This window comes from Vigna unguiculata, chromosome 3 (assembly GCF_004118075.2).
Source record: "Vigna unguiculata cultivar IT97K-499-35 chromosome 3, ASM411807v1, whole genome shotgun sequence".
In the NCBI taxonomy this organism is placed as follows: Eukaryota; Viridiplantae; Streptophyta; class Magnoliopsida; order Fabales; family Fabaceae; genus Vigna; species Vigna unguiculata.
In genome coordinates this window covers 47,824,563-47,851,696 of record NC_040281.1, presented here as the reverse complement: position 1 = coordinate 47,851,696, position 27,134 = coordinate 47,824,563, and the positions used below count along the sequence as shown (strand labels likewise).

At 30.7% G+C, this 27,134-nt stretch overlaps 3 protein-coding genes and 1 long non-coding RNA gene across 6 annotated transcripts; 2 read left to right on the top strand and 2 right to left on the bottom strand.

The window, feature by feature from the left end:
- Positions 1–949: 949 nt before the first annotated feature.
- On the top strand, positions 950–3,621 carry LOC114178578 (NAC domain-containing protein 71). The gene is made up of 4 exons (XM_028064577.1): positions 950–1,728; positions 2,015–2,301; positions 2,502–2,816; positions 2,908–3,621. Exons 1-4 carry the CDS (start codon positions 1,572–1,574, stop codon positions 3,181–3,183), a joined length of 1,035 nt encoding a protein of 344 aa, XP_027920378.1. The 5' UTR covers positions 950–1,571; the 3' UTR covers positions 3,184–3,621.
- Positions 3,622–5,389: 1,768 nt separating this feature from the next.
- LOC114178579 lies at positions 5,390–6,774 on the bottom strand. 2 transcript variants are annotated; one of them, XM_028064579.1, is made up of 3 exons: positions 6,449–6,774; positions 5,783–6,315; positions 5,390–5,644 (listed from the first exon to the last, which is right to left on the bottom strand). In XM_028064579.1, exons 1-2 carry the CDS (start codon positions 6,618–6,620, stop codon positions 5,798–5,800), a joined length of 690 nt encoding a protein of 229 aa, XP_027920380.1. In that variant the 5' UTR covers positions 6,621–6,774; the 3' UTR covers positions 5,390–5,644; positions 5,783–5,797. The 2 variants fall into 2 exon arrangements, with proteins under 2 accessions (XP_027920380.1, XP_027920379.1); XM_028064578.1 differs by having other exon boundaries at positions 5,390–6,315; positions 6,449–6,772.
- Positions 6,775–7,900: 1,126 nt separating this feature from the next.
- On the bottom strand, positions 7,901–9,562 carry LOC114179956. 2 transcript variants are annotated; one of them, XR_003603555.1, is made up of 3 exons: positions 9,383–9,562; positions 9,188–9,292; positions 7,901–8,106 (listed from the first exon to the last, which is right to left on the bottom strand). It is a non-coding gene; the product is annotated as an uncharacterized LOC114179956 (long non-coding RNA). The 2 variants fall into 2 exon arrangements; XR_003603554.1 differs by having other exon boundaries at positions 9,188–9,264.
- Positions 9,563–16,738: 7,176 nt separating this feature from the next.
- Positions 16,739–22,579, top strand: LOC114175773 (MND1-interacting protein 1). The gene is made up of 2 exons (XM_028060567.1): positions 16,739–18,622; positions 21,812–22,579. The coding sequence occupies exons 1-2, from the start codon at positions 16,967–16,969 to the stop codon at positions 22,331–22,333; spliced, it is 2,178 nt and encodes a 725-aa protein (XP_027916368.1). The 5' UTR covers positions 16,739–16,966; the 3' UTR covers positions 22,334–22,579.
- Positions 22,580–27,134: the final 4,555 nt, after the last annotated feature.

Sequence of the window (27,134 nt, the reverse complement as noted above, 5' to 3'; positions counted from 1 at the left end):
TTACTAAAATTTATCCTGTGTTTCTCCTGTACGTAAGTGACGAAATACACAGAAAAAGGGAAAGAAAGAAGCAAGAAAAAAAAAGGTACTATATTGAGTTAATTTCTCGGTATTTTGATAACGCAACAACGTGAAATTATAGTAAGTACCAATATCACAAAATTACATTTTGTACTTTTAATGAAATGCACATATTTTAATGCAACTCTTCTATAAACTTTTTTAAAATCAATTTTATTCAACTTTACTTCAATGGAAATTCAAATATGGCAATAAGCTTCACAATGCTGTCGCTTTAATACAGGTGATTGCTTTTAACCTTTTTGATTTGCTTTCAAAACGTAACAAATTACGGGTTATATGTTTTCAGCATCACAATGAACATACTTTTCTATGTGTTCTTTGAAGAAGAAAAAAAGCAGGGATTCAAACAGAGAAAGAATGGTTGTAAGTCCCAAAAAGAGAGGGAGAAATTCTACCGAGAGTGGCTTTTAAGACTCTAGGATAATAATTTTGTACTTTCAACATTTTCTTATACGGTCAATGTTGAATATACTCACTCATGAATATACTTTGAAAACTGAAACGTACTTTGATGAAATTGGAGGCACAACACTCTGCTTTTACTATAGATTTAAGCCAAGCTAAATCATTACCTTACATGGTTTTATAATCCATTTTTCAACTAAGAAGCAAATTAAGGAATAAGCCCTTGGGAAGAACCCCAAACGCATGAAATGGAAAACATAAAATAACGGTAAATTAATTGAATTGGCATGAAGTAAACTATAGTTTGTGGGTGTGAATGTGAACTGGTTGGAGTGGTGGGCCACTTTACTTTGGAATTTTTGGTGCACTTGAGACAAGTAATTTCATTCTCAAACTTTCGGTGTGCTAAATTTTGGACTTTTGGTTCCCTTATCAAATGCTATAAATAGCACACCATCAGTGACTCATGCTTTTACTCTACATTCTCTCATCTTCCTCATCTCAAACAACTCACGCATCCATCACCACTTTGTCTTAGTGGGTCGCATCTCACTCAATTTCAGTGTTATTCTGAATTTGTTCATTCAGATTTTGGGCTTTGATTAGCTTATCCTTTTGGAAACTTGTGACGAAGTTCCCATTTTTGCTTTTCAAACTTAATTGGGTATAAACTAGTTGAGTCAGTTATTTTAACTTCTTGGTACTACTCAGTTAATTTCATTCGTTTTGTTCCAGCTTTCAGGGTTTTGAAACTAAAGGGTGGTGGTGGGGTTGGAGGGGAATTGGTGCCATAAGAGATTTCTAATTTCTTCAAGACGATGATCCTTGCATTTAATGGATGCACTCTGTGGAAGTGTCACTTGACATTTGATAAAAAATCTGTTGTAGACAAAAGCTTCTATTTCTGGATCTTCCAAATCTTTAATAGATATAGTCTTGGCACCTAGCAATAATTATGTCCTAATCCTTCCAAAAGATCCTGGAAACTACTCTTTTTTTTCTTTTTTTTTAATTCTCTTGCTATATAGCTTTGGTTACTTTTTCTTCATCAGCTTCACAATTTTGTGACTCTTTCTTTCAATATGGGAGGGGCAACACTGCCACCAGGATTTCGTTTCCATCCAACTGATGAGGAACTAGTGGGATACTACCTTAAAAGAAAAGTAGAGGGGCTTGAAATTGAGCTTGAAGTTATCCCTGTGATCGATTTTTACAAATTCGATCCCTGGGAATTGCCGGGTAATCTTCAATTTCACATTTTGATAATTTTATCAGCACCCTTACTATGCAGACACGTAAAAAAGAAACCTTTCTGATGCAAGTTTAGCATAGTAAATGGACCAGACCAGTGTGAAACGGAACTTTATGAACACGAGAAAGAAAGCGAGTGACTGTGTTGTCTGTTTTTCTTTTCTGCACTTTTTCTTTAGCGGTTAATCATTCTGAGCTGTAAAACTAAAAGTTGTTCGATAGGATTTCTTCAGTAAATGTGAGAAGGCTAACTCGTGTGAGGTGTGTAATGCAGAGAAGTCTTTCCTTCCAAAACGGGATATGGAATGGTTTTTCTTTTGTCCACGGGATCGCAAGTACCCAAATGGATCAAGAACAAATAGAGCTACTAAAGCTGGGTATTGGAAAGCCACTGGAAAAGACAGAAAGGTGGTGTGCCAGTCTAATCCATCCAATGTTACAGGGTACCGCAAGACCTTGGTTTTCTATGCTGGGAGGGCCCCTTTAGGAGATAGAACTGATTGGGTCATGCATGAGTATCGCCTCTGTGATGATCTTGGCCAACCCACACCATCTTTCCAGGTACAATCACATTCATGCCATATTTTGGATAAATTTCTGCTTTAACATGTACTTCAACTTTTATGAAGCTCTTGCCTCCGAATAAAAATTGAGGTGTACAAGTTAATTTTGATTCTTCTTTGTTCTTTATTACCTTCTACAAATGGTTGCCTTAAATTTGAAGGTAATACTGAAAGACTTCAGCTGGTTTGTTTTTGTAGGGTGGTTTTGCCTTGTGCCGGGTTATTAAGAAGAATGAGAAAGCAAGTGCTACGAAGGGAGAAAACAAGGGCAAAAGGGCTGGAAGCAGTTCCATTAATGGGAGTGACACCTCAGTGAGATTCTCTGGTGAGCCATTCAGCAACTCTGGTGATTCTTCCTCTCATGCAAGCCAACTGAATAATGAGAGTCGTTATTCAAGCCCAATTACTTCTCCATACAATGTGGCTCCAATGGGAGAGATTAACCAAGCTTCTCTGGAAACCAATCCTTCAAACTTCTGGATCTCCCCTGACATGATTCTTGATTCTTCAAAGGTATATATCTAAGTAGGAACAGAGAAAGAAAGTTGAGATTGAATAAGTAGTTTTTGGAGAAGTTATTGACTTTTTCCTTCACTAACTGCAGGACTATCCTCAATTACAGCATGCCGTGGCTGAATATTTTCCACGGTATGACTTACCAAGTATGGGGACACAATGGCAATCAGTGGAACATTCAGAAACTCCATCTGGTTTCTCCTACTCAAATGTCAATGGAGAAGTTGAATTTGCTGATACTCTCAGTCAAATTGGCGGCATGTCACCTTACTCAAGAGAATGGAATTCCATGGACTTCTATGGAAATGGTGGAGATGTCCCTTATGAAGATTATGATCAAATTAACTCAATCTCGTATCCGTGATCCTTTTAAAATCTAAAAGCAACAGGAAGACCATTCTCTCACTTTTCTTGCAACGCACGGTGCCAAATTGTGGTCAAGGACCAATTTAAAGGCCAACAAGTGGAGATAAGAACTGTTGATCTGAATTTGCAGGAAGGCAATTTAAGGGTTGTCATAATTCCTTGTGGGGACTAGTTAGCTGTAGTTTTACCTGGTGTGGCATTATAAGGAATCTGAGACAACGCTTTTTAATGTATGTCTTGGAGTGATAAATAATGAGTAGAATCACCTTGGTGTGTAGCAAGCAGAAATTATTTTCTGCTTGAAGTGGTATTGATTATGTTTATCATTTTACACTGTTATGTAGGCTCCCCAGGCAACATCACTTTTATCCATATTGCCGGAGTATGTGTGGTTCTATAAAATAAAAATATATAATGGGAAAACTTCATGTCAAAACTCAAACTCCTCTCCTCCTATCATCTAGTGCTTATGATTGTCTTCACTCAAGGCTTCCTCGCCTGTTGATATTTTCATGTATGTTCAACAAGTTATAAGAATACTGAGGGATGGATTCTATTTGTCACATTGCTCTACTATGTCAAAGTTTCTATACAGTAAGATTACAGTTTTAAAATAGTTTGTGTCCCAGATAAACAATGATGCAGACCCTTAATTTTGAAAAACTGAAAGTAGAAGACAACGCTAAAAGAAACTAGATTATGCATGTGAATAACAGGACTCTTTGGTTTAGCTTTCAGTCAACTCAGCCGCCACATATGGTGGTCATTTCATTTTTGTTTTTTCCTATAAAAACAAAGGTAAAATGAAATTCTACATTTAGAATTGTTTTGACATGACATATCACCGTACAGTTGTTTTGATTAGCATCCAAGATACGGCTGGCTTGTCCTTTTTGCCTTAGTGGGGGATGATAGGTGTTAATACCTTTTAATGGATTCTATGTCAATAAATCAGCAGCTTTAACTAAAGAATATTTTATTGGAATACTTTGTGAAGTAAGGAAGAACTATGTCAACCCATTATTTGGTGGTAATTGAGAAATTCTAGCATCCTTACCACTTAAGCAGTGGGTTGTGTTAAGGATTTGCTTTTAGGTTCTGCAATCCACCACTTAAATGTTGTGTTAATTGTGATGACTGTTCAGTGCAGCTTTTGGCTTTTTCTCCACTCAATCAGAAGCCACCGCCTCTGTAAAGACACATGCTATCCAAACAGTCCAAATAACTATTCACCAATATCATATTCACTTCAATAATTCAACTATAAGAAGAGTTGTAGAGCAATGAGTAGAGTTACTATCATTATTTTCAATCATTCATACCTTCCCAAATATCACTTAACATAATTTTTAAAATCTTAAACAACTGACCACCACTAAAATTTCTAGCTAATGATGCGGGGGAAAAGTTTGTGCTAAAGAAGAGTCAAGCATAATTGGTTTACTGAACGGTGGTCCAAATTGCAGTCATTCCTAATATCTTTAGTTGGAAGTTTTTCAGGGTTTATTGTTTTAATTGTAGTCTTGAAAACAATGGTTTAGTCTAAGGTTAATCAGAAGTATGATCTAAACAAAGAGTTTATTGAATACTCGTTGTTCACAAAGAGTTTCCTAAGTATAAAAAATACCATGGTGATTACACTGTCATGTTTCCAATACATCTTTTCTGGCACAGACGGAACCATAACAAAGGATACTTTATGAGAACATAACTCATAACATTTCTTTTTAGTGCTTTTAGTTATGTTCTATCACTACTAAAATTTTATTAGCCCCATGATAAAGCTTGTTCACCAAACCCCTCCCTCCATTTGTCAATAACAACACAGTTGTAACAATTTCGAGAATGATAAGATTAGGCTGGGATCTTGACCTGAGGAACACTTGCTAATTCTAAAATATTATAAATTATCTTATGGTTATCCTTTACCATTATAAATACTTTTTTATTCTTTCTACCAAGTAAATGTAAAACTATTTAAAATAACGATTAAAATGTTAAATATTAATCTTATAAATTAACAGATAAAATGACTAATATTTTGGGGAAGTACAAAAGTAAACATTGATTGACACACATCTATGCATTCTTCTGAAGTAAGTATATTGTTCCCTCAGCATCTTCTCATTCTCAAGCGAAAATGCATGTCAGCAATGCAAGATTTTCAGCAACACTTTCATAAAGGTGCAACAATTCCAGAACTCTTCAAACACAAAACGACCTATAATCTGATAGAGATTGTGACAGATGCAGGCCACCAACATACAGTTCACTCTTAAAGTACTAATGTGGCTTTTTCATCGCTAAGCAATGCTTTAATGTGGTTATTTAGGAAATAAATAATCCTTCAACCATTATTCTCCACTGGAGGAGTTGAAAACGAAAGGAGTGAAAAGCATCCTCAGTGGAAGTTAATTTATACAGCAGGTATTGGTACTTTATAAATTTCTTGGTGAATCCTTGTAGTGGAAGATGAGATCAAAGACACAAGTGGTTACATATTCATTCATGCACAAAAAATATTACAATACATAGACATTGACTCATTATAGACGTGGACAGCACAAAATATAGTATTATAGTATAGTGTTACTTACCCTCTTTGTGAAGTTCTAGTATAAGCTTGCAATTTGAGGACTACAAAAGACTTCCACTTCTTGAAGGGTTGCCCTTGACTCATCACCAAATATAGACTCCTTCCCATCCTCTCTTTTGGCATAAGACAATCCCAATCTAGACTTTGCTTGTCTCAAGTCACCAATGCCAGAATTGGTATCAGGCCCAGCAAAGCCCCCCATAACTGGGGCCAACGGGGGCCCTATGAGAAGCCCATCCGCCCCAAATTGTGGGCCCCCACGTGCATAATCGAACAGGGCTGCACCATTTCCACCAACCTTGGGCAAAATAATGGGCTTAGTTTCATTGTCTACCCAGTAAAATAGGAAGGCATCAAATGTATCATAGTAGTCATCTGTGCTTCTATACCCTTCAGGGTTAAATGCACCAAACTTGAAAGACTTGTTTGTGTAGCCGATTATCACGCATGGCCCCTTGAAGTCACAGCATTCGTGGAAATTGGTTGCACTGAACCCATCAATTGAAGCCCTATAGCAGCATTTTAGCTCCTTCCCTGATAAAAATTATGTCAAATATATATATGTATATTTCGAGTTCATGGATCATAGTAACAGTAAATAGAAATAGTAATATGATTATGTTTTGTTCAGTAATTTGGCAGATAGAATTAGGGATCGTGGTAATACCTCTCAAAAATGTTTTGTCCACCAGAGAAGTTGAGAAAGTGAGATCAATATCATGGTATTTAATCTGAGGTTTGTCATCAACATTCTTCTTGCCTATGTTCCAACCAAACAAGCCATTTGTGCTCGTCTTCCAACCCTGGAGTGATGGTGAGTTTGGAATGCAATATGCCATCCACAATCACCAACTAAGCACGATCTCTTCACTCTTCCTCTTGTGAACCACAATTCAACATCTTATCCATATTTCCTCACAAAATATCTTCCACCCCTTTTTTTTTTCCTATATTTTTGGGATAAAATCACTCACCGGCTCTAATTCGCATGGACCCATTTCTACACAAAACTTATTGTGTCTAATTGTTTTGTTTCAGATTAAAATTAATTTTGGAAATTTATTAATTTAGAGATAATTAATTCTTCATGTCATCAGTGACCTTTTTTAGGTCTTTTATCTTGGGTACGTTTATGTCGTGACCAAAGGCTTTAATCAATATACAAATTATAAAGATATATGTGTTTGAATTCAAGTAAAACGGAGAGGAATGGATGATCTTTGGGATTGGCTTGGCTTGACTAAAAAACTAAAAAACACCAACAAAAAGCAACGGGCGGCTTCGGGAATCTGTTTTCAGTGATTGTCTTTCTCTTTTTCCACAAATTCAAATCACGTTCACAGAATATTTTTGACGATCCAAGTCACAAATGAAGAAGCGAAGATGGATTGTTACGTTGCCAGTTATTTTCAAAAACACACCAAAGTCTTGAAAAATAGTCTGCATGTCAAAGTCTGGGTTAAGTACTGTTTTCCCTCCCTCAGATCATTTTCTCACCTCCATTTTCATCTTTCACTCTACTACCTAACACCGCGTGCTCATAATATTAATCCTTAATCCTTAAATACTATCAGAATTATTTTATTTTTATTATATAATATCATCTCATTATATAAGTAATAATAATTCATACATATCATTGGACGAATCAATATATGACTAACATATACATTCACACAAACTAAAAAAAATAAATTAAATAAGGGCACTAAACAACATCATCCCTACTTAAGCACATATGCCTCTACTTAAATGAGGGTATCAAGCAATTCACATGATTATAGACTTAGCCTCTACCAGTTATTGAGATGCAAAAGTTTTCATTTTTTAATGCAACCGAAGAATTTTGAATTAAATGCAACCGATGTTCTTCAACTCTAATTAACAAGTAATTGGAGAACATTGGACGCAGTTATAACTAATGTTCATTAGTTTCGCATGTTACTAAAGAAAATTATATTGTAAATACATAAATATATATTATAAAAGTGGATGTAGTTTTTGTGATATCTCAATTTAATATAATACTTCAAATAAATAAAATATCGCGTGATTATAATGTAAAATAGAACACCAATAGAAAGTACATGAGATTCATTGATATACAGATATCCCAAAATATATCGGAAAGAAAAAATTACTGGTACAGAATAATGTCATAAAACATAACTTAAAAGGGCAATAATTTAGCAAGAGATTACTCACAAAGCAATGAATTACAAAATATAACAGTTCAACAAGAGATGCTCAAAAGAGCATTATTGATCCACCTACACTAGACAGCAGCATCACCATCATCACTATGATCTTCATAAATCTCCACATCTACTCACACCAAAATTTGGTGATCATCGCAAAAAGAAAAGTCAAACAGGAAACATACATAGGGAGAAGGGTAAGCTAGAAAAAATAATTTGTTTAACATACAAGTTAGCAAGCAATTTATTAGACCGACTAAAAATAGGCAAATCACTGAACACCCAAAGCATGTGATAGCAAACAAAAAGATCCTCTAACTCAATTATCCGGATACATGTAAAGAGATTGGATTCGCTAGATGTATGCACTTGTGCTAGTCTCTACTACTCTACAGAGCCATTGTCAATGAATTTCACCCTACCACACACAATTTTAGTCCATGATCATCTAGGGCTATTATCCTGCCAAAGACTAAAACCTCCTACTACTCTAACCACTTGAACCAGTCTACTCTACGTGAATTTGACTGATTCTTTAGTGTCAAGATGCAACCTTGCTTGAATCCTTATCTAATTACATACACTACAACACCACTAAAGTCTCTCTAAGAGACCCATGGAATTAAGTCTAACTCATACCATATACATATTCTCACCCATTCATTTTCATTCATACCAATCACAGCAATCTCAATTCAAAATATCACATAATACATACATAGTCACAAGTTCATACTTCTAAGAGTAATTCAATCAATTCACAAGTGAAATCACAAAATTTGAAGCAAATCTGCCTCATTCTCATTCAAGTTAAGAGGTCTCGCTTAGGCAACCGGGTCCCCTCACTTAAGCTAGACTCTTCTCGCCTGGACGAGAACTCGAACAGAGAGTATAGTCCATCACTGCGAGTTCTCGCTTAAACTAGACCTTCTCGCTTAGGCGGGATTGTTCTCGCTTGGCGAGAATTCTCGCTACGCAAAGACAAAGTAGAGTTCTCTGCTACTCTCGCTTAGGCTAGAGGATTCTCGCCTAGGCGAGAATAGCAGTTTCTCTCCTACTCTTGCATGCAACATCAGAAATCCATTCAGAAAAATACATACATCATATTATCACACCATCACAAACATCTTCCAAGCATTTAAACACGAAAACAGAACTAAAAACAAGTAATATACTTTTAAAACATAAAAAGTCCTAGCTTCCCTTACCTCAAAACTGAAAGCGGACTTAAAATGAAGAAAACCCTTAGTGGGAGGAGCACCAGGACTAGGAATAGGTTAGGGAGCTGAAAACAGAAGGACGTACATGCAAAACTGAGACCACACAGAGATTTACGTGGAATCAAACTAGAGCTTCCAAACAGAAAATAAATGAAAAGAGCTGGGGGTTTGAGTTCTACTTACGCGAAGAAAGGACATTCAGTAAGCTCGAAGGAGGTCGTAACTCAAATCCTAGTAGAACTCCTGTTTCAGAATGAAGGATAAGGTAAATGAACTATGTTGGTTTCCAGAGAGAGAATGAAAATAGTGAATAGCTGGAAGGGAGTCTTGGGGATAACAAGTAAACTGACACTAGATCCTCTAATAAAACCAAACCCAAAACTTTTAAGACACAAAGTGAGTCTTTATATTTTAGAAAATAAATATGCATCGAAATAAAATAAAAAAATAATTGAAAAGTTTTATTTCACGAAATAAAGTTGATAAAAAAAATTGAATGCTAATTTATAATACTAAGTACAAATATATACTCTGATTTATTTTTAAATTTGCGAAAGAAAAATTATGTGTATATAATTTCAATAAGCACTGAAATCGATACTTATTTTTTTATATGTTTATATAAATATATTAAAAAAACATATCTATTAACATTTTTTTTTGATAAAATTAAAATAGAAGATACGGATAAATTTAAAATTGTAAACAAATAATTTATATATTTTAAAAATATACAAATAAATAAAAATACTAATGAGATGTATTTCCCGTGAAAACATATTAAATAGACGGGTTGAATTATATATTTAGACTTTTTAAAAAATTTCCACAAAGTTTTATTTGATTGAGGTGAACAAACGAAATTAAAAGTCCTTAGATTGAAACTCCAAAATGATAGACATGTTCTTTCCAATACTTTTTAGAGACCATTTTCGTAATCTCTCATTCTCATATTAGTTGTAGATTAATAACAACATGCTACTTAAAAGATGAAGGTCAATAGAGTTTTACATAATATATATATATATATATTAAACTATCCTTAATTCTGAATCAACGTAATAAGGTTTTTCTAATGCAAACCCACACTACAAAGATATAAATTTATTTGGACTCAATCATTTTGACTAAATTACAAGTATTATTAGAACATAGTAACATTTGACTAAATTACAAGTATTCAATTACTCTTGGTTAAACATAAATATTGTTGTGAAACATAATTAAGTAAACATAAATATTATTTGGAATATAATCATTATTGACTAGACACGAGTATTATTTGTACGTAACCACCATTTGCTAAACATGTGTATTTGTTGGAATATAATCACTCTTAAAAAATATATATATATATTCTTTGGACCCAACTATTCTCAACTAAATATAAGTATCTTTTATAACACAATCACTATTCCTTAAATACGAGTATTTTATACAAAACCACGATTGAATAACCACTTTATTTACACATAGGCTATCTAAATAATTATAAGTTTCTCTCATTAAGAGGGAGTTTACGGCTAAAGTGAATATAAGATTAAGAACACCTTTCTTTATGAGTAAATATTGGTAAATATTGATATCGTTGTCTTTAACCTTTCTTTTTGGAAAATGTTCTTTTATATAGTAAAAAATAACAAATTCATGGATTTTTTTGGGAACCATTGTAAGACAAACAAATTCCTTCTTCAATTATCTATTCAAGTCTAAGCTTTGAAACACATGAAATGTTCTTGATGTGACATTAACTGTGCATCTCTTTGTTAATTAACACTTTGGTACACTATATTGTTTACATAACCATGTTAGATAACATTCTCCTAAAATGGAGAAAAGCAAATACCATACATGGTCGAAAATCTTTTCGAAGTAGACGTCTTATACATAAGAAGGCTTGCTGGCACGGGTCAACCTTAAACACATTCTTTATAAAATCTTGGTACTGACACTTTGAAACGATATCCTCTTAAAGAAAAAAAAAAACAAATATTCTCTATATACATAAAATAAACATTAAAATATTTAAAATATAATATATTATGAATGCATGATCATCAATCCAAACTTTTTTCTTATGATAAGAAGTTATATGACCACCAGGTACTTAAAATATAATATATTGTTTGCATATGTTATGTTGAAAAGATTAAATACTTGATCTAATAGTTTATGAAGACACATGTTACATTTTACAGTAAGCATTTAATGAAACATTTGGGTATATTAGATTTTGTTTTAGCACTTATATATATATATATATATATATATATATATATATATATATATATATATATATATATATATATATATATATATATATATATATCTATATATATATATATATATATATATATATATAAAAGACAGATCATAATCTTATGTTCTTGAAGTCGTTGGAATTAGATATCGTTTCACTATCCCATACCCATTTCCATCAAAAAAATTCATCCCCATCCCCATACCCAAACCCAACGGGTATCAAACTTTTGTCCCATCTCCATCCCCACTGGGTACCGGGTGTAATCTCATACCTAGAGATGACAAATAAACCCGTGCCCGTGGGTATCACCCGAACCCGTCCCCGTTTTGACGGGGAATCCCCGCTTTGACTGGGTATGGGTATGGGTATGGGTAATACCCGAAATTTTCAACTGGGGATGGGGATGGGGATGGGGATATATATATACCCGCCCAAATACCCGTCCCCGCTTAAATTACTAAACTATTTATAATTTATTAAATAATCTAAAAAATATATATAAATAAATAATATATTTACACATAAAATATAATATAATATAATATAATATAATATAATATAGTATATATACATATAAATAAAATATACTTTTATATATATATATATATATATATATATTTACACATATACATGTAATATAATATAATATAATATAATATAATATAATAAACATATAATATATATATACATAATAATATAATATAATATATATAATATATACGTATAAAACAAATTAATCATTTAACTAGTGAGATCTTTTATAAACAAATTTATAACATTACAAATTTATAAAAATTTAAAAGAAATATATATATATATATATATATAAAAGCATAAAATATCTACGCATATACATATAATATATATACATAATAATATAATATATATTATTATATAATATAATATAATATAATATATACTTAAAATAAATATATATCTATAAAAATAAATATATATATATATATATATATATATATATATATATATATATATATATATAAACATAAGATATCCACACATATAATATATATACATAGTAATAATAATATAATATATAATATAATATAACATATATAAATAATTATATATATATATAAACATAAGATATCCACACATATAATATATATATACATAGTAATATAATATATAATATAATATAATATATATATATATATATATAACATATTTCTCATTCTCTTTGTTTTTTGTTATACACTTTGTTTACTCTCTCAATTGTCTGGTTTGTTTTTCAAGATTTAATTTTGAAGGTAATTTTTCTTCTTCTTATTACATAATTTTTACACTCTGTACATGGTTATGTTCAAATAGGTGTTCCTCAATTTCATTCTATGAAATAATTTTTAGGTTACACATTTGATTATCTTTATTTATTTATTTATTTTCATGAAAATGTTTGACTCTTATTTTGTAGCTCTTCTTTTTGTTACTTTGGTTATACACTTTTTTACTCTCTTTTAATTGTTTGGCTTGTTCTTTAAGGTTTAAGCAGATCTTCAAGGTACTTTTCCTTTTATCATAATCTTAATTATACATTTTTTTTTTCCGTTATGTTATGTTCAAATGGATATTCTCAAATTTGGGTCACACATTTAATTATCTTTACTCCTTTATGATAATGAATCTGATGAAGAAGGTACATTATATTCTAGTAATTAAAATTTTCAATTTCAATTATTATATCATATCTAATTTTTCATTTTTTTTCTATGTGTAGGTGGATCGAATGCAAATGAAACCACTGATCATTTGTAAAATTAATAAATATTTTGGTTATTATAAAATTTTAGTAATGTGTAATTTTTTAGCTTTTATATAATTATTTGAATTTTATTTAGTTGTTATTTGATACTTTAATTTGAGATTTATACTATTATAATATTTTTCTTAATATTTGACATCATGAAAATCAAAAAGAGTATGTTATTTTAATATTGAATATTTTGATAGTATCATGATTCTGTTGGTGTGATTTTTAAATTTTTTTTATAAAAAATATTTAATTGATATATGGAACAATAAAAAAATGGGTATGGGTATGGGTATAAGAAAATACCCGTTACCCGGTGGGGATGGGGATGGGTCAAAAGTTGTATACCCGTTGGGTTTGGGGATGGGGATGGGGATGAATTTTTATTATGGGGATGGGGATGGGATCATGATACCCGTACCCGCCCCGCCCCGTTGTCATCCCTACTCATACCTATACCCATACCCGTTTTCTTACTACTTTAATATTAATTTTAATTAATTTTTATAAAAAATTACGGTAAAGGAAATATAATATTATTAAATATTCAATATTAGGAGTATGGTTGTTTCTTCGATATCAAATACTTTGAAATAAATTATAATTGTTTACATTTTAGATTATAATATCAAATAAAATTTGATGAGAACCAAAACATTTATTAAATTTGTAAATATTAATGAAACCTAGTTGATAAATTTTAAGAATATTTTTTAAAAAATATAAAAGGAAAAAAATATTTTTTTAAAAATATAAAAGGAAAAAAATATTTAAATTAAAATATATTTTAAATGTTTGTTTACTTCAATTTTTTAAATTATAATAAATCTATTTTTATACACTAATAAAAGTTATAATACATCACTTGATCAAAATGACGCAAAGAAAAAATAATAAACATAATAATAAAATTTTAACATAGATCTTGTATCTTTTGAACCACAATATATATTGGATGGTTGTAAAAAAAATTCATGGCAATTACATTAAATTTTTATATTGTAGTAAATAAAAATTATTTATACAACTATAGTGAAAAAAATAAAGTATGTATGTAATGAGTTAGAAAATAAAAAATAATTAGATAAAATTTATCGAAATAGTATTCTACGTGATGAAAATAAACAAAAAATAAAAATATTAAAAAATTAACAAATGTGTGTCTTATAAACAATTTGGAGACTATTGGAAGGAATCACACAAAGGAAAACAAATATATAATTAATGGTATGATAAGATGAAAAATATCTTAGAGATCTAAGAAAACTTTTCAAATATCAACATATATACTCAATGGTTGATAAAAAATGACGCAAAAAATAAATAATAAACATAATAAAATTTTATCATAGATTTTGTATCTTTTAAACTCCAATATGTTGGATGGTGATAAAAGAATATTCATGGCAATTATATTAAATTTTTATATTGTAGTAAATAAAAATTATTTATACAATTATAGTGAAAAAAATTAAAGTATGATTGTAGTGAGTTAGAAAATAAAAAATAATTAGATAAATTTTATCGAAATAATATTCTACATGATGAAAATACACGAAAATAAAAATATTAAAAAATTAACAAATGTGTGTCTTATAAACAATTTGAAGACTATTGGAAGGAATTGCACAAAGAAAAACAAATGTATAATTAAGGATATGATAAGACGAAAAATATCTTAGAGATCTAAGAAAACTTTTCAAATATCAACATATATACTCAATAGTTGAGAAATAACAAAAATTGTTTTAGCGAAATAAAAGAGTTCAAATAAAACAAAAATTAATAATAATAAGTAAATAATTTTTTTTATATTACCTAGTCAATGAAATGTTTATCCTATTAAACACTTAAATTGAAAGTATTAAACATTTTCATGTGAAAGGAAAATATACAATAAATAAAAATATTAAAAAATAATAGAAATATTCAAATGTTAGACATAACTTTTTTTTTAATTTATACATCATTTTAACATAATTACATAAAGGTTATGATAAGATAAAAAATATATTGGAGATGTGAATGAGTTTCATGACAAACCAAATATTTATAAGAAATAAAAAATAGAAAGAATATATATATATGGGTACTTAATTAATTGTGAATATTTTAATAATTTAAAAGAGGATGGAGATATGGCGGGGACGGGTATTATGGCGGGGATATATTCATCCCCATCCCCATCCCCATACCCAATCAAAAAAATCGGGGATTCCCTATACCCATACCCAGTCAATGCGGGGATTCCCCGTCAAAACAGGGACGGGTTCGGGCAATACCCACGGGGACGGATTTATTTGCCATTTCTAATTGGAATTTGTAACTGTGTCTATATTTCAGTTTGTACTATAAAATATATTATTTAGATGACTATAGTAAAAAATTTAGTAATTTAACATGTTCATTTATTTGTATTTGATTTCTTATTTTATTTTAAAAAAAGAAAATAAAAATAATATATATATATATATATATATATATATATATATATATATATATATATATATTATACACCATAATTTCATGTCTTTGAAGTCGTCAGAATTTGCAACTATGTGTCTATATTCCAGTTTATACTACAAAATATATTATTTAGATGACTATAGTAAAAGGTCTGGTAATTTGATACTTTAGTTTAGTAAAAAGTTTATACTAAACTATAGTAAAATTTTTAGTAAAAAGTTTGTACTACAAAATATATTATTCTCATTTTTGTTTTTCTTTCTTCTTGTACAAAATAGATGACAAATTAATATTAATAAATTATCTAATTACTAATTTTTTTATTATAGTCATTTAAATAATATATTTTATAATTACAAATTTGGACGACTTCAAAGATATAGAATTATGATTTGTATTTTTTGTTTTGAATGAACTAATTATTGGATCAAGAACACTTGCATCTAATTTTTGTCTTTAATCCTATTAATAAAAGACATAATTTTATAACTATTTTTTTATGTTAATGAAAAAAGTATACATTGAAATAAAATTATTGAAATTATTTTATTTCTTAAAATAAAATTGATAATAGAAACATATATTTTATTTAAAACTAATTAATAAATATATATTCTTATTTATTTTAGCTTCACACAAAGGAAACTTGTGTATATATAACTTTAATACGCATCGACATCCATATTTATGTAATTTTTACTTTTATATATATATATATATATTAAAATACATAACTATGGACATATTTTTTCATAAAATTATAATATAAAAGATGAATAAATTAAAAAAAATGTAAATTGTAAAGTTTATATCCATGAAAGAAATGAGTGGGTTATTTAAAGAAAAAACAGAGAAAATGTAAGTGTCATTTAGAAGGAACTGGAAAAAGTGTGCAGAAATGTTCATACAAAATATTAAATAATTAACACTAAATGAATTATTACAAATAATTTAACTAATATAACCGTAAGAAATCGAAGAAAGAAAAGGATTAACTTTTAAAGAGAGTTGAAAGACCAATATATCCAATAACGCTGAACCAATAACGCTTAGCCAATCAGCAACCCTTTCTTTCTCTTTTTCTTTTTTATTTTTTCATCAAAATCCAATTTATCTTCCGTCTTCCTCTTCACCCACTATCCCTCGATCCTCATCTCACCATTCTTTAATCAAGCTCCGATCTTGATCTTCTTTTTCCATACCCAATCCTTCGTATCCCTGCCCCTGTAATCACCTCCCTCTAAAAGTCCACAAAAACGCAGAAATTGACATGGGTTGCACCATGAGAGAAAAACACATCAGGGCTAATCGGAGACCGCGATCGGCGAAACCGGACCCGGATTCTTGCGACAAAGATGCGATATCCAAATCCATAGCCGAGTCTGGTCTCAAGCCCTTCAGATACCATACGGCTGCCAACGATTCTTCCCCGAGCCTAAATTCAAACCCTAATGTGGAGGAAACCGGGTGGGGTTACTGTACAGAGGAACAATTGGAAGAGATTCTGTTGAAAAACTTGGAGTTTATTTATAATGAAGCTGTCTCGAAGCTTGTTGCGTTGGGTTACGATGAGGATGTTGCTGTTAAGGCCATGCTGCGAAATGGGCATTGTTATGGTGGCATGGATGCCCTGACAAATATTTTGCACAATTCCTTAGCGTATTTAAATAGTAATAGTAATAGTCATAGTGATAGTAATAGTCATAGTGACGGTGGTGGTGGTGGTGGTGGTGGGAATATGAATGAAACTCAGCCTGTATTCTCTAATTTGAGGCAGTTAGAGGAGTACTCTGTGGCAGCTTTGGTGTGTTTGGTTCAACAGGTGAGGCCACATTTGAGCAAAGGTGATGCCATGTGGTGTTTGCTCATGAATGATCTTCATGTTGGGAGGGCTAGTTCTATGGATATTCCCGTGCCAGGTACTGGGAACACTGCTCCGGCTACCGGTGAGGCTGGTGGCAATTCGGTTGGTGTTATGGGGTCGGCTTTTTGTAGGTTTCACGGAGGGTGGGGATTTGGAAATGGGGGAGGCTTGGATTTTCCTGTGAATGGGGTATTCTCTTGTGGGACAGACATGAATTTGCAGCTACAAAGAGACATTGAGTTTCCGAAGAGGTTTAATCTTTCTCCTTCAATGAAGTCCTTATTGAAAAGAAATGTTGCAATGTTTGCTGCTGGTTTTAGGGCAAACTCCAAGCAGTTGCAGGCTCAGGCAAAGACCATTTCTGGACGGAGTACTGCACATAGTTTGGATTCTTTTGCTGCGACCGGGACAGGAGTCCCGGCTGAGCAGTCTGGAGTAGATTCACAGAATGGCGATAACCAAGATGCTGTGAATTCGGTGCTGAGTAAATTTCGTGATTTGAATCTTGACGAGAATTTGGAGCTTGTGGCGGAAGATCAGAAGGATGAGGTCATAGTCACTTTATTTCATCAGATTAAGGATCTTGAGAAGCAGGTCAATGAGCGAAAAGACTGGGCTCATCAGAAGGCAATGCAGGCAGCTAGAAAGCTAAGCAGTGATCTAACTGAGCTCAAGATGTTGCGGATGGAAAGAGAGGAGACTCAGAAATTGAAGAAAGGGAAACCGGCCCTTGAGGACACAACCATGAAGAGGCTCTCGGAGATGGAGAATGCATTGAGAAAGGCCAGTGGTCAACTGGACCTTGCGAATGCAGCTGTGAGGAGACTAGAAACTGAGAATGCAGAAATGAAAGCAGAGATGGAGGCTTCCAAATTAAGTGCATCAGAGTCAGTCACAGCTTGCTTAGAAGTTGCAAAAAGGGAGAAAAAATGTTTAAAAAAACTTCTAGCTTGGGAAAAACAGAAAGCTAAGCTGCAGCAAGAGATTTCTGGTGAAAAACAGAAGATATCAGAGACACAAGAAATGTTGGTTCAGATTAGACAGTGTCAAAAGGAGGCTGAGGTTTGCTCTTTATACCCCATTATTATGTTTAACATCGCCACATACAGTCCACCAAAAAGAAAAGAAAATATGGTTTTGAGCTTTTACCTATATTTGCATTGATTGGAATTGCGTTGCATCTCTGTCAGAATAAAAATAACGTACTTCAACCACAAAGTGTAGCCCAATTTTGCAAAAGTTGATCTACATATACGGGTGCACTTTACCTGCAGGGCAAAGGCTTGAAGTGGAAACCCCAATTGGAACCACCAGTGTTTTAAATCATGGATGGTGGCACATAGTGGTCAGCCCTAAAATGGTCACAGTGGGATAACTACTATATTTTATTTTTTATGTAGTTTAGATAATGTATACTGCATGATTTAAATTCTCAAAAATGGTAAAAAAATTAATAAATTAATGAAATTTATAATTAAAATAAAAAGTCATAGCTGTTATGTGCAAAACATATCAGTAAATACCAATAAAAAAGTTAAATACAAGTTTCTTAGGTTGGAATCAGCAATCATAATTTTCTAAATCCAAGACTTTTTTCTTTATCATTTTCACTACTATTACGGTTGTAGATTTCATAGGAATCTGGTCATAGCATCACTACAGCTACTATTTGGTCTGCTAAACTGCTATACTACACCGTCCGCAATTGCAGCCGCTGTAGAAGACAGGGACTGCTCTGTACTCTCGAGTTGTGTTATCTGAAAATCTGGAAAGCATCTTGTGCCCAGGGACAAGCCGACCCCAAACTGTGATCAGTCCACTGTCAAGGGGTGGAGTCACCTCATGGTTTCTCTGAAAAAAGAATGTAGTTTCAAATTTAAAACATCAACATGACCTAGCTAGTGTGACACAGTTTGCCATTGTCACATTGATATTGATTGTTTATGCGTAAAGAATTTTAGTCATTTTTAACCCGAGCAAATGAATGCATATCAAACATTGAAGACTTTAAAAATTTATATTTCAGTGCAGTTGTTAATAATTATGACTTGAATTGAAACTGATGAAATGTGGCATTTTTTCCTTTTTTTTTTATTCATACTATTGCATGTGCTATGTATGCTTTGAAGCATGGAGATTTATGAAAGTTGTGATCAGGTTGGATGCATAATTGACATTTGTGTCAGGATAGAGTACATGACAAGAACTCAATTTCTATGGACAATTTAAATTGTCCTCATCAACATTCGTCCATACCTTGTTAATATGTATATATGCACTGTTGTGGGATTGCGTGCTGTTAAAATACAACACACCACTGCCATTTAATGATACAAACCTTATGTCTTGCAAAATAATGACAGCTCAGGATACTACTGATAAAAGTTATCAATGGCATATTATAACTGCTCTATGGCAGTTAAGAAGCCTCTGACTGTTATGAAAATCTAGTTGTGTCACAATTTGCTATTGTAGCCTTGTGTTGCAGTCTCTGTCCTAGAAAATTGCAGTCGCTATATTGCATGAGGACAAATCCCTTCTTTACTTCTTGTTGTTATGTGCGTTATTGAACTTGTTTTATGGGTATTTTTTTCTGTTTTTTCCTGGTTTATTGTCAGAATTGCTTAAGGTTTTTAACTATAGTCAAAATCCTTAAACTCCCCCCTCTTGAGACAAAACCATCAAACCTGGCTTGTGTTTTGTTTCTGGTCACTGACCACAGTTTTCTGGCATAATTCTGGTCATTCCAAAGAAGTGTGCCATTTTCAGGCAACCCACGGATCTCTAGTGTTGTGTCCAGTCAACACTCTGTTATTGCATTATAATACAGCTCTGTAGTTTTTTTTTTCTTTTTATTATGATGCTGTGTTCTTTCTTCACACCTCACGGCCTATATGTTTCTTTAATTATTCCGTGTTCCTCTTTTTCCCACATAGATTAGTATGGGATGCTCGGTGAAATATTTAAGGTATTTGGTTCTCCTCCTTAATAGTTAGCTTTTGAGAATGTGTTCCTCAAGTACTTGGGTACTTGTCAATTGGTTTAGAGCTGGTTGTTGGTGTCTAAGGAGGGGCTACCTGTGAACGGTTGAAAGTTGGTAATAGTTGAGTGAAGTGTCACCAAGTAAAGTGGTAGGATGAAAGTTGTTGTGGACATTGACTCTGAGGGGGTGCTGCTATTAGATTGGAACATGGTTATTATGGGATGCTTAAGTTCCTCCACATTTTAAGAAGCTCTGTGGAGTATTTTAGTATTTGGTTGTCCTCAGTAATAGCTAACTTTTGAGGATGAGTTTCCCAAGTATTTTGGTCCTTATTGATGTGTTCTTAAAAGAAATTAAGTTCATTTGTTTTCTTCATTTCCTTTTTTCTGATTTTTCTTGGCAGCCATGGCATCATCCATTCAATTACAACTACACTTGATGTGTTCGTGTTCCTAAAAGAAATTAAGTTCATTTGTTGTTATTGACTTGTTAATCATACTTTTGATTGAGGATGGTGTTTATTTCATAAGTTTAAAGAACTCTGTATTAGGTCCTCTACAGTTATGTGGCACATTAGTACTTTACAAAATTTGATCATCAAATTAGTCCCTCTTCTCCAAATATTTTGTCATCAAAATTGGTCTCTCAAAGATAATTGTCACTAAATTCTTGTCACCATTTTTAGTCCTTTGATAAGGATTAGATTAGATTGGTTAAATTTTAGATCTTTTCTCTCGAATGTATAATCTGTCACCAAATTTGACCATGAAAGATTGTCTTTTCATAACTTCAGTCTTTTATGGGAACCAACATCATGAGATTTTAGATCTCTGAAAGACTAATGTGATGAATCAAATATCTGATGGGTAAACTCTGCAATCCAAAATTTTGAAGGACTAATGTGACACAAATGAGTTTAAGTACCAAATTGGGGGGTTTCTCTGTTAACTATTAATCCTGTTGTATTTTGTCCTCTTTGGTAGAGCAGCCATCCAATTAGTTTGGTTTTGAGGATTGGCAACATTCTGAATTAGATAAAATGCAATTGACAAACCTGAAAGATTCAAAATGTCTGGTCTTCAGGCTTATGTTTTGGAGCTGTTACTCAAAGTGAGTGGATATTGAAAATGCATATGTCCTGATGGAGAATGGGATTTAACTTCATCCCAGCGTAGAAAATGGCTCTATGATATTTTTACTGCAATCTCTGATAATATGATAATACTAATATTGGTGAAGCACTTATTTAGTGTAATAAATTGTTACAGGTGAAGTGGAAGGAGGAGTTGAAGGGCAAAGAGGAAGCCTTAGCAGTGGTTGAGGAGGAACGGCGCTCTAAGGAAGCAGCTGAATCTAATAATAAGAGGAGGATTGAGGCATTGCGTCTGAAGATAGAAATAGATTTCCAGCGTCACAAGGATGATCTACTAAGACTGGAGCAGGAACTGTCGCGCCTTAAAGCCTCTGCTCAGTCTGCTGAGTTGCATCACCAATCAAGCACTTCACCCACAAGCAACTCTGAGGGCACAAAGCCCCAAAGAGAGACCATTGCTAGGCTGCTTCAACAATTAGATAACCTGGACCATTTTTCAGATAAAGAAGTCAATAGCAACAGAGAATGCATTATATGTATGAAGGATGAAGTCTCCATTGTTTTCTTGCCATGTGCACACCAAGTTATGTGTGCTACTTGCAGTGATGAGTATGGAAGAAAAGGTGGTAAGGCTGCTTGTCCCTGCTGCAGGGTTCAAATTCAACAGAGAATTCGTGTATTTGGGGCAAGTTCCTAGCTCCATTAAAACTTATCTTACAATGGGACTTGGGCAGGTATACCCTATGAATTTTTACATAATTTTGTGCACTACATTGGTGGGGCCACTTGTCCCGCTAAACCTCACAATATAAATAAAAAAGAAAAAACTAAGTCCTGGCATTACAGTAAATGTCTCTTGGAATGTCTCAAATATAGTTGCTTGCTACCGTTGGCTTGAAAAAAAAAATGATATTGTGTTATTGTTTTATTCTCAAATATTCCCCTCGAGCAAATCTTTTCATTTGATCCCTATCTCCTTCTCTAAGTATGGTTTATATCATCATGATCTGTTTCCAGAAAACAAAGGCATTTTGCTTCTCATTTTTTTCCCTTTTTGTTTCTTCGCAATGAAGGATTTTACTGATTTATGGAGTTTTGTTTTATTATTATATACATTATTTTATAGCATGCCACGTTTTTATTATATCACTCCATAATTTGTTGACACACTCATTGTAGCGTAAAATAATGATTTGATAATCACCATTTGATCAAACGCCCTGACTGATGAGCTTCATAAGATAATATAAATTGAAATAATGCATTAAAATGCATGTAAAAAGCTAATTAAAATAAGGTGTCTTTAAAATAGTGATTTTTTAATTTGATTAAATATGTTTATAATTTTTTTATATTAAAATTTAATTAATTAGTCATCAAATTAAAAAATATGTGTATTTAATTCTCTTATCATTTTGTATTGGGGAAAAAGCGTTACTAAATGTTAAACTTAGATATAAAATATACTACTGCTTTTTCTTCAATAGTTTATTATTTATTTGTTATTTATGTAGAAATTTATTGTGAATATAATTACTACATGAATATATATATATATATATATATATATATATATATATATATATATATATTATAAGTGGATACAAATAATTATATAATATAAGCAGACTAAATTTTACTCAAATTCGTCGAACTAAACTCGTTTCAATAATGTTTTTGTACAAATATGTTTAGATTTTGTAGTTCATTTTCTTATAAGAGATGAAACACTTTAACCATTTTTTTATGTTAAATACATTAGGAATGCATATAATGATTATATAAGCTTATTGTATTTACTATATATATATATATATATATATATATATATATATATATATATATATATATATATATATATATTAGTGAAAACATCTAGAATGATGTTAATTTTTTTTTATGATAATAAAATAATAAAATTATAATTATTATTGTTATTATTACAATTATGGAATTAAATATAAATAATATGTATAATTTTATTATAAATAACTTTTATTTATTTTGTATGTAAGTTTTTAATAAAAGAATAATTATATTTGAAAAACAATCAAATTGTAAAAATATTAAATTTAAAAAATAATTATTTAAAGAATAAAATTAATAAAATAATTATTTTAATTTTAATTTATAAAATTGAATAATAAATGTAAATAAAAAAACGTATTTACATAAAAATAGATGATAAAATTAAGGCTTGGAATACGAACCAATAATTTCAGAAAACTAATTCACTGTTCTAGCCGCAATATTTTATTTTTTTCTTGTTATTATTCCGTCGACTTCCCTTGAAATCAACACTAATTATATATTTTTTTAGTAAGTGCAATTTTGTTTTATTGTTTTTGAAATAGTTTCATATTTTGTATAAAGCTTATATTTATTAATAATACATAAAGAATGAGAAGTAAATAAGTATAATGAATATTGTCTTGATGGAAGTGAATTAATAATGTAGTGTGAATCCGAGAAATTGTATTGTATCCAAGAGAACTTTTACACATAATATTTTTCAAAAGGTGAAAAAATGGGAAATGGAAAAATTAAAAATCCAATTGGAACCACAGAAGAACCTATCTGTTTTTTTTTTTGTTTGGTCCCAGGAGAATGAGGGAGATTGAATAAACAAAGGAAAAGAAAACAAATAATGATGACATTCACAAGAATATGAATTAGTTGCGTATATTACTTAAAGAGCATGACCAGTATTACTTGAAGAGAAAGAAACATATTATCAATCTTTGTATTGTTCCAGAAGTTCAGGTGTTAAATTTTCCTTACACCTTCCTTTTATCAACATATTATTAAAAAAACAGAAAAATGTGTCAAATTATTCGGAACCATTAATATATTATTATAATTATTATTATCATTGTAATAATAATTATCAAAGTCTTGCAGAATTAAATAGCTATCAATGATCATTTCATCTTAAACAGGATATTTAGAACTAATGTGGCATGATATTCCCCATTTTTTACATACTTAATATTTAACTGACAAAATATAACATACAAATAACTAAATATTAATAAACATCAATAATTAAAAAATTAAAAAAATATTTAATTTTAAAAATAACAATTAACAAAGATAAAATAGTTAAATTATATATATATATATATATATATATATATATAAAAGGACTTTTTGTATCCATATCTGTTTTCTAAATTTATTCTATAAATAAAATTCTTTATAAATTTAAATAATTATTTTATAAATTCTTTAAATTTGACAGATCTTTTTTAAATTTAATCATTTTTAATTATAAAATTGCTTATAAAAGAAATAAAAATAATTTACCATAAAGTTATAAAAAATATTTATATTTAGTTTTATAATTATAGTAATAAAAATAAAAATAATAATAATTTTATCATTTATCATCATTATTTAAAAAAATTTAATATTATTTTACCTATTATATTGTGTCAGTTATTTTAAAAAGATTTATTCTAAAGTCAATAGATTTATTAAGTTTTTTTAAGTCCACAATCATCTCATGTATAATATTGAAGCAAAGTTTGAAAAATACAGTAAATAAATAATATAATTGAAATCCTGTAAAATATACATGAGTGAAATGGTTGAATTGTGTATTTAATATTCTTGAAAACTTTTTGTAGAATAATGTTTGATAAATTTAATAAAAGATGTTTAAACTTAACAAATGCATACCGTCAAATTATTTATCTTTTATGTTTGGTGAAACTCGTCGAATACAACTTCACAAATTTTGATAGGCAACCTTGTTTAAAAAGTCTTCCAAAACACATTTTTGTGAAAATTATCCTCTTTAGATTAGTTTAGATCAGTTGTATATGAATAACATGTATATAAAAAATTAAGGGATCGGAAAGATTCACATAATTTATTTTTATATTGGTTTATTTTATAAATTTATTATGCTTTCGTTATTTATCAACATAATTAAAATCTCATTAGATTATGGCAAAAAATCAAAATTTGTGTTCTTTACCGAAGACAAAATGTAAGAAGAACTTTCTCCACTTAGGTAAATTTAAGAGCAATAAGACAAAAAATAGTTCTCCTTACATTTTGTCTTGCATGAGGAACACATGTTTTTTGTCAGGACATCGATGCCTATCATGGGATCGACGACGAGGTTCTGTTAAGAATCCAAATGTGAGTTTAAGTTTCATATTGGCTAAAAATGAGAAAGTGGAGCACTATACAAGGATAAAGACTCATAAAATCATTACTTTGTGGTGTCAATATCTTATGTAGTTGGGCTCAGATCTCATTGGTATTGTGTTTATAGACCTAACAGGTTCTACATATATCGGTCCCTTAAGTTTTCCATTGGGGATGATCCCCTCATTTCCCTTAGACCTCAAATAGGGGACTCACATCCAATAGTCCCACATTGCTTAGAAGTCGAGACCTAAGCTGGTTTAAATACCCCTTCCTCCTCTAATCATTTAAGATGCTTTTAAGGACAAAATCATAACTGAGTCAATATTATTTAAACTTGGTCATTTTTTGCTCTCGCAGAATCACTTCTATCTAAGTACAATATTCTTTAGACTCGATCACTTTTGGTTAAAACACTTTGTTTATACAAATGTTTTGATTTAAATAATTATAAGTTTTACTTACTAAAAAATAAAAGCATCTTAATACGGATACATGATGATAAACATTGTTTTAGATGGATATGAACACAAAAAATGTTCTTTATCACAAACAGAAGGCCAAAGATGGTTTACTTTTATGTTCGTTTGTAAGAGTTTCATCAACTTTTTTTCTTGAGAGTTATTCTTCACGGAGAGTTGAGAAGAAAAGAGTAATTGCAAATCTCTTTGACCTATGAGAGATGATGTATGGATACCTGAAATAGTGTCATGCCTTTGATGGTGGTGATAAACACAAAACTGATAGGTATTCATAATTGTTGTCTAGTCATGTGAGACATGATTTTAAGAGGTGAGAAATTGAAAGAGATTTAAATCTAAGTTGGTAACACATTAATATAACTGACATTGAGAATAAAAATCAACTAAGGTTGGTAGGTTAAGGATGTAAAATTTATAGTGAGACTTGTTTATCATAATTTAAGAATCTTTTAAAATGATGTATTTGGTTATGTTAATAAGTGTGATTAAATGAGTTCACTTATATTCATAGGAATGACCTCACTATATACATACATTTGATATAATTGTAATGACGTTAATGCGAAATACATTTAATATTTTACTTTAATCCTCAGTTGTATGCATATTATGTTAATGCTATAATTGTACTTGATGTTGGAACAAATTTTATTGCAAGTAGCCCAACCAGTGAGCTTCCAAGTAATATAGTAGTTATCACTGGCGTACCTTGGTGATGACAGGGGAGCCAGAGTTTCTTTATTTTGATTTTTATATATATTTATATATTTTTTAAAATTATATATATATATATATATATATATATATTATTTATATTAAGTTTATATTTTGGAAAATTATAATAAAGAATAAAATAAA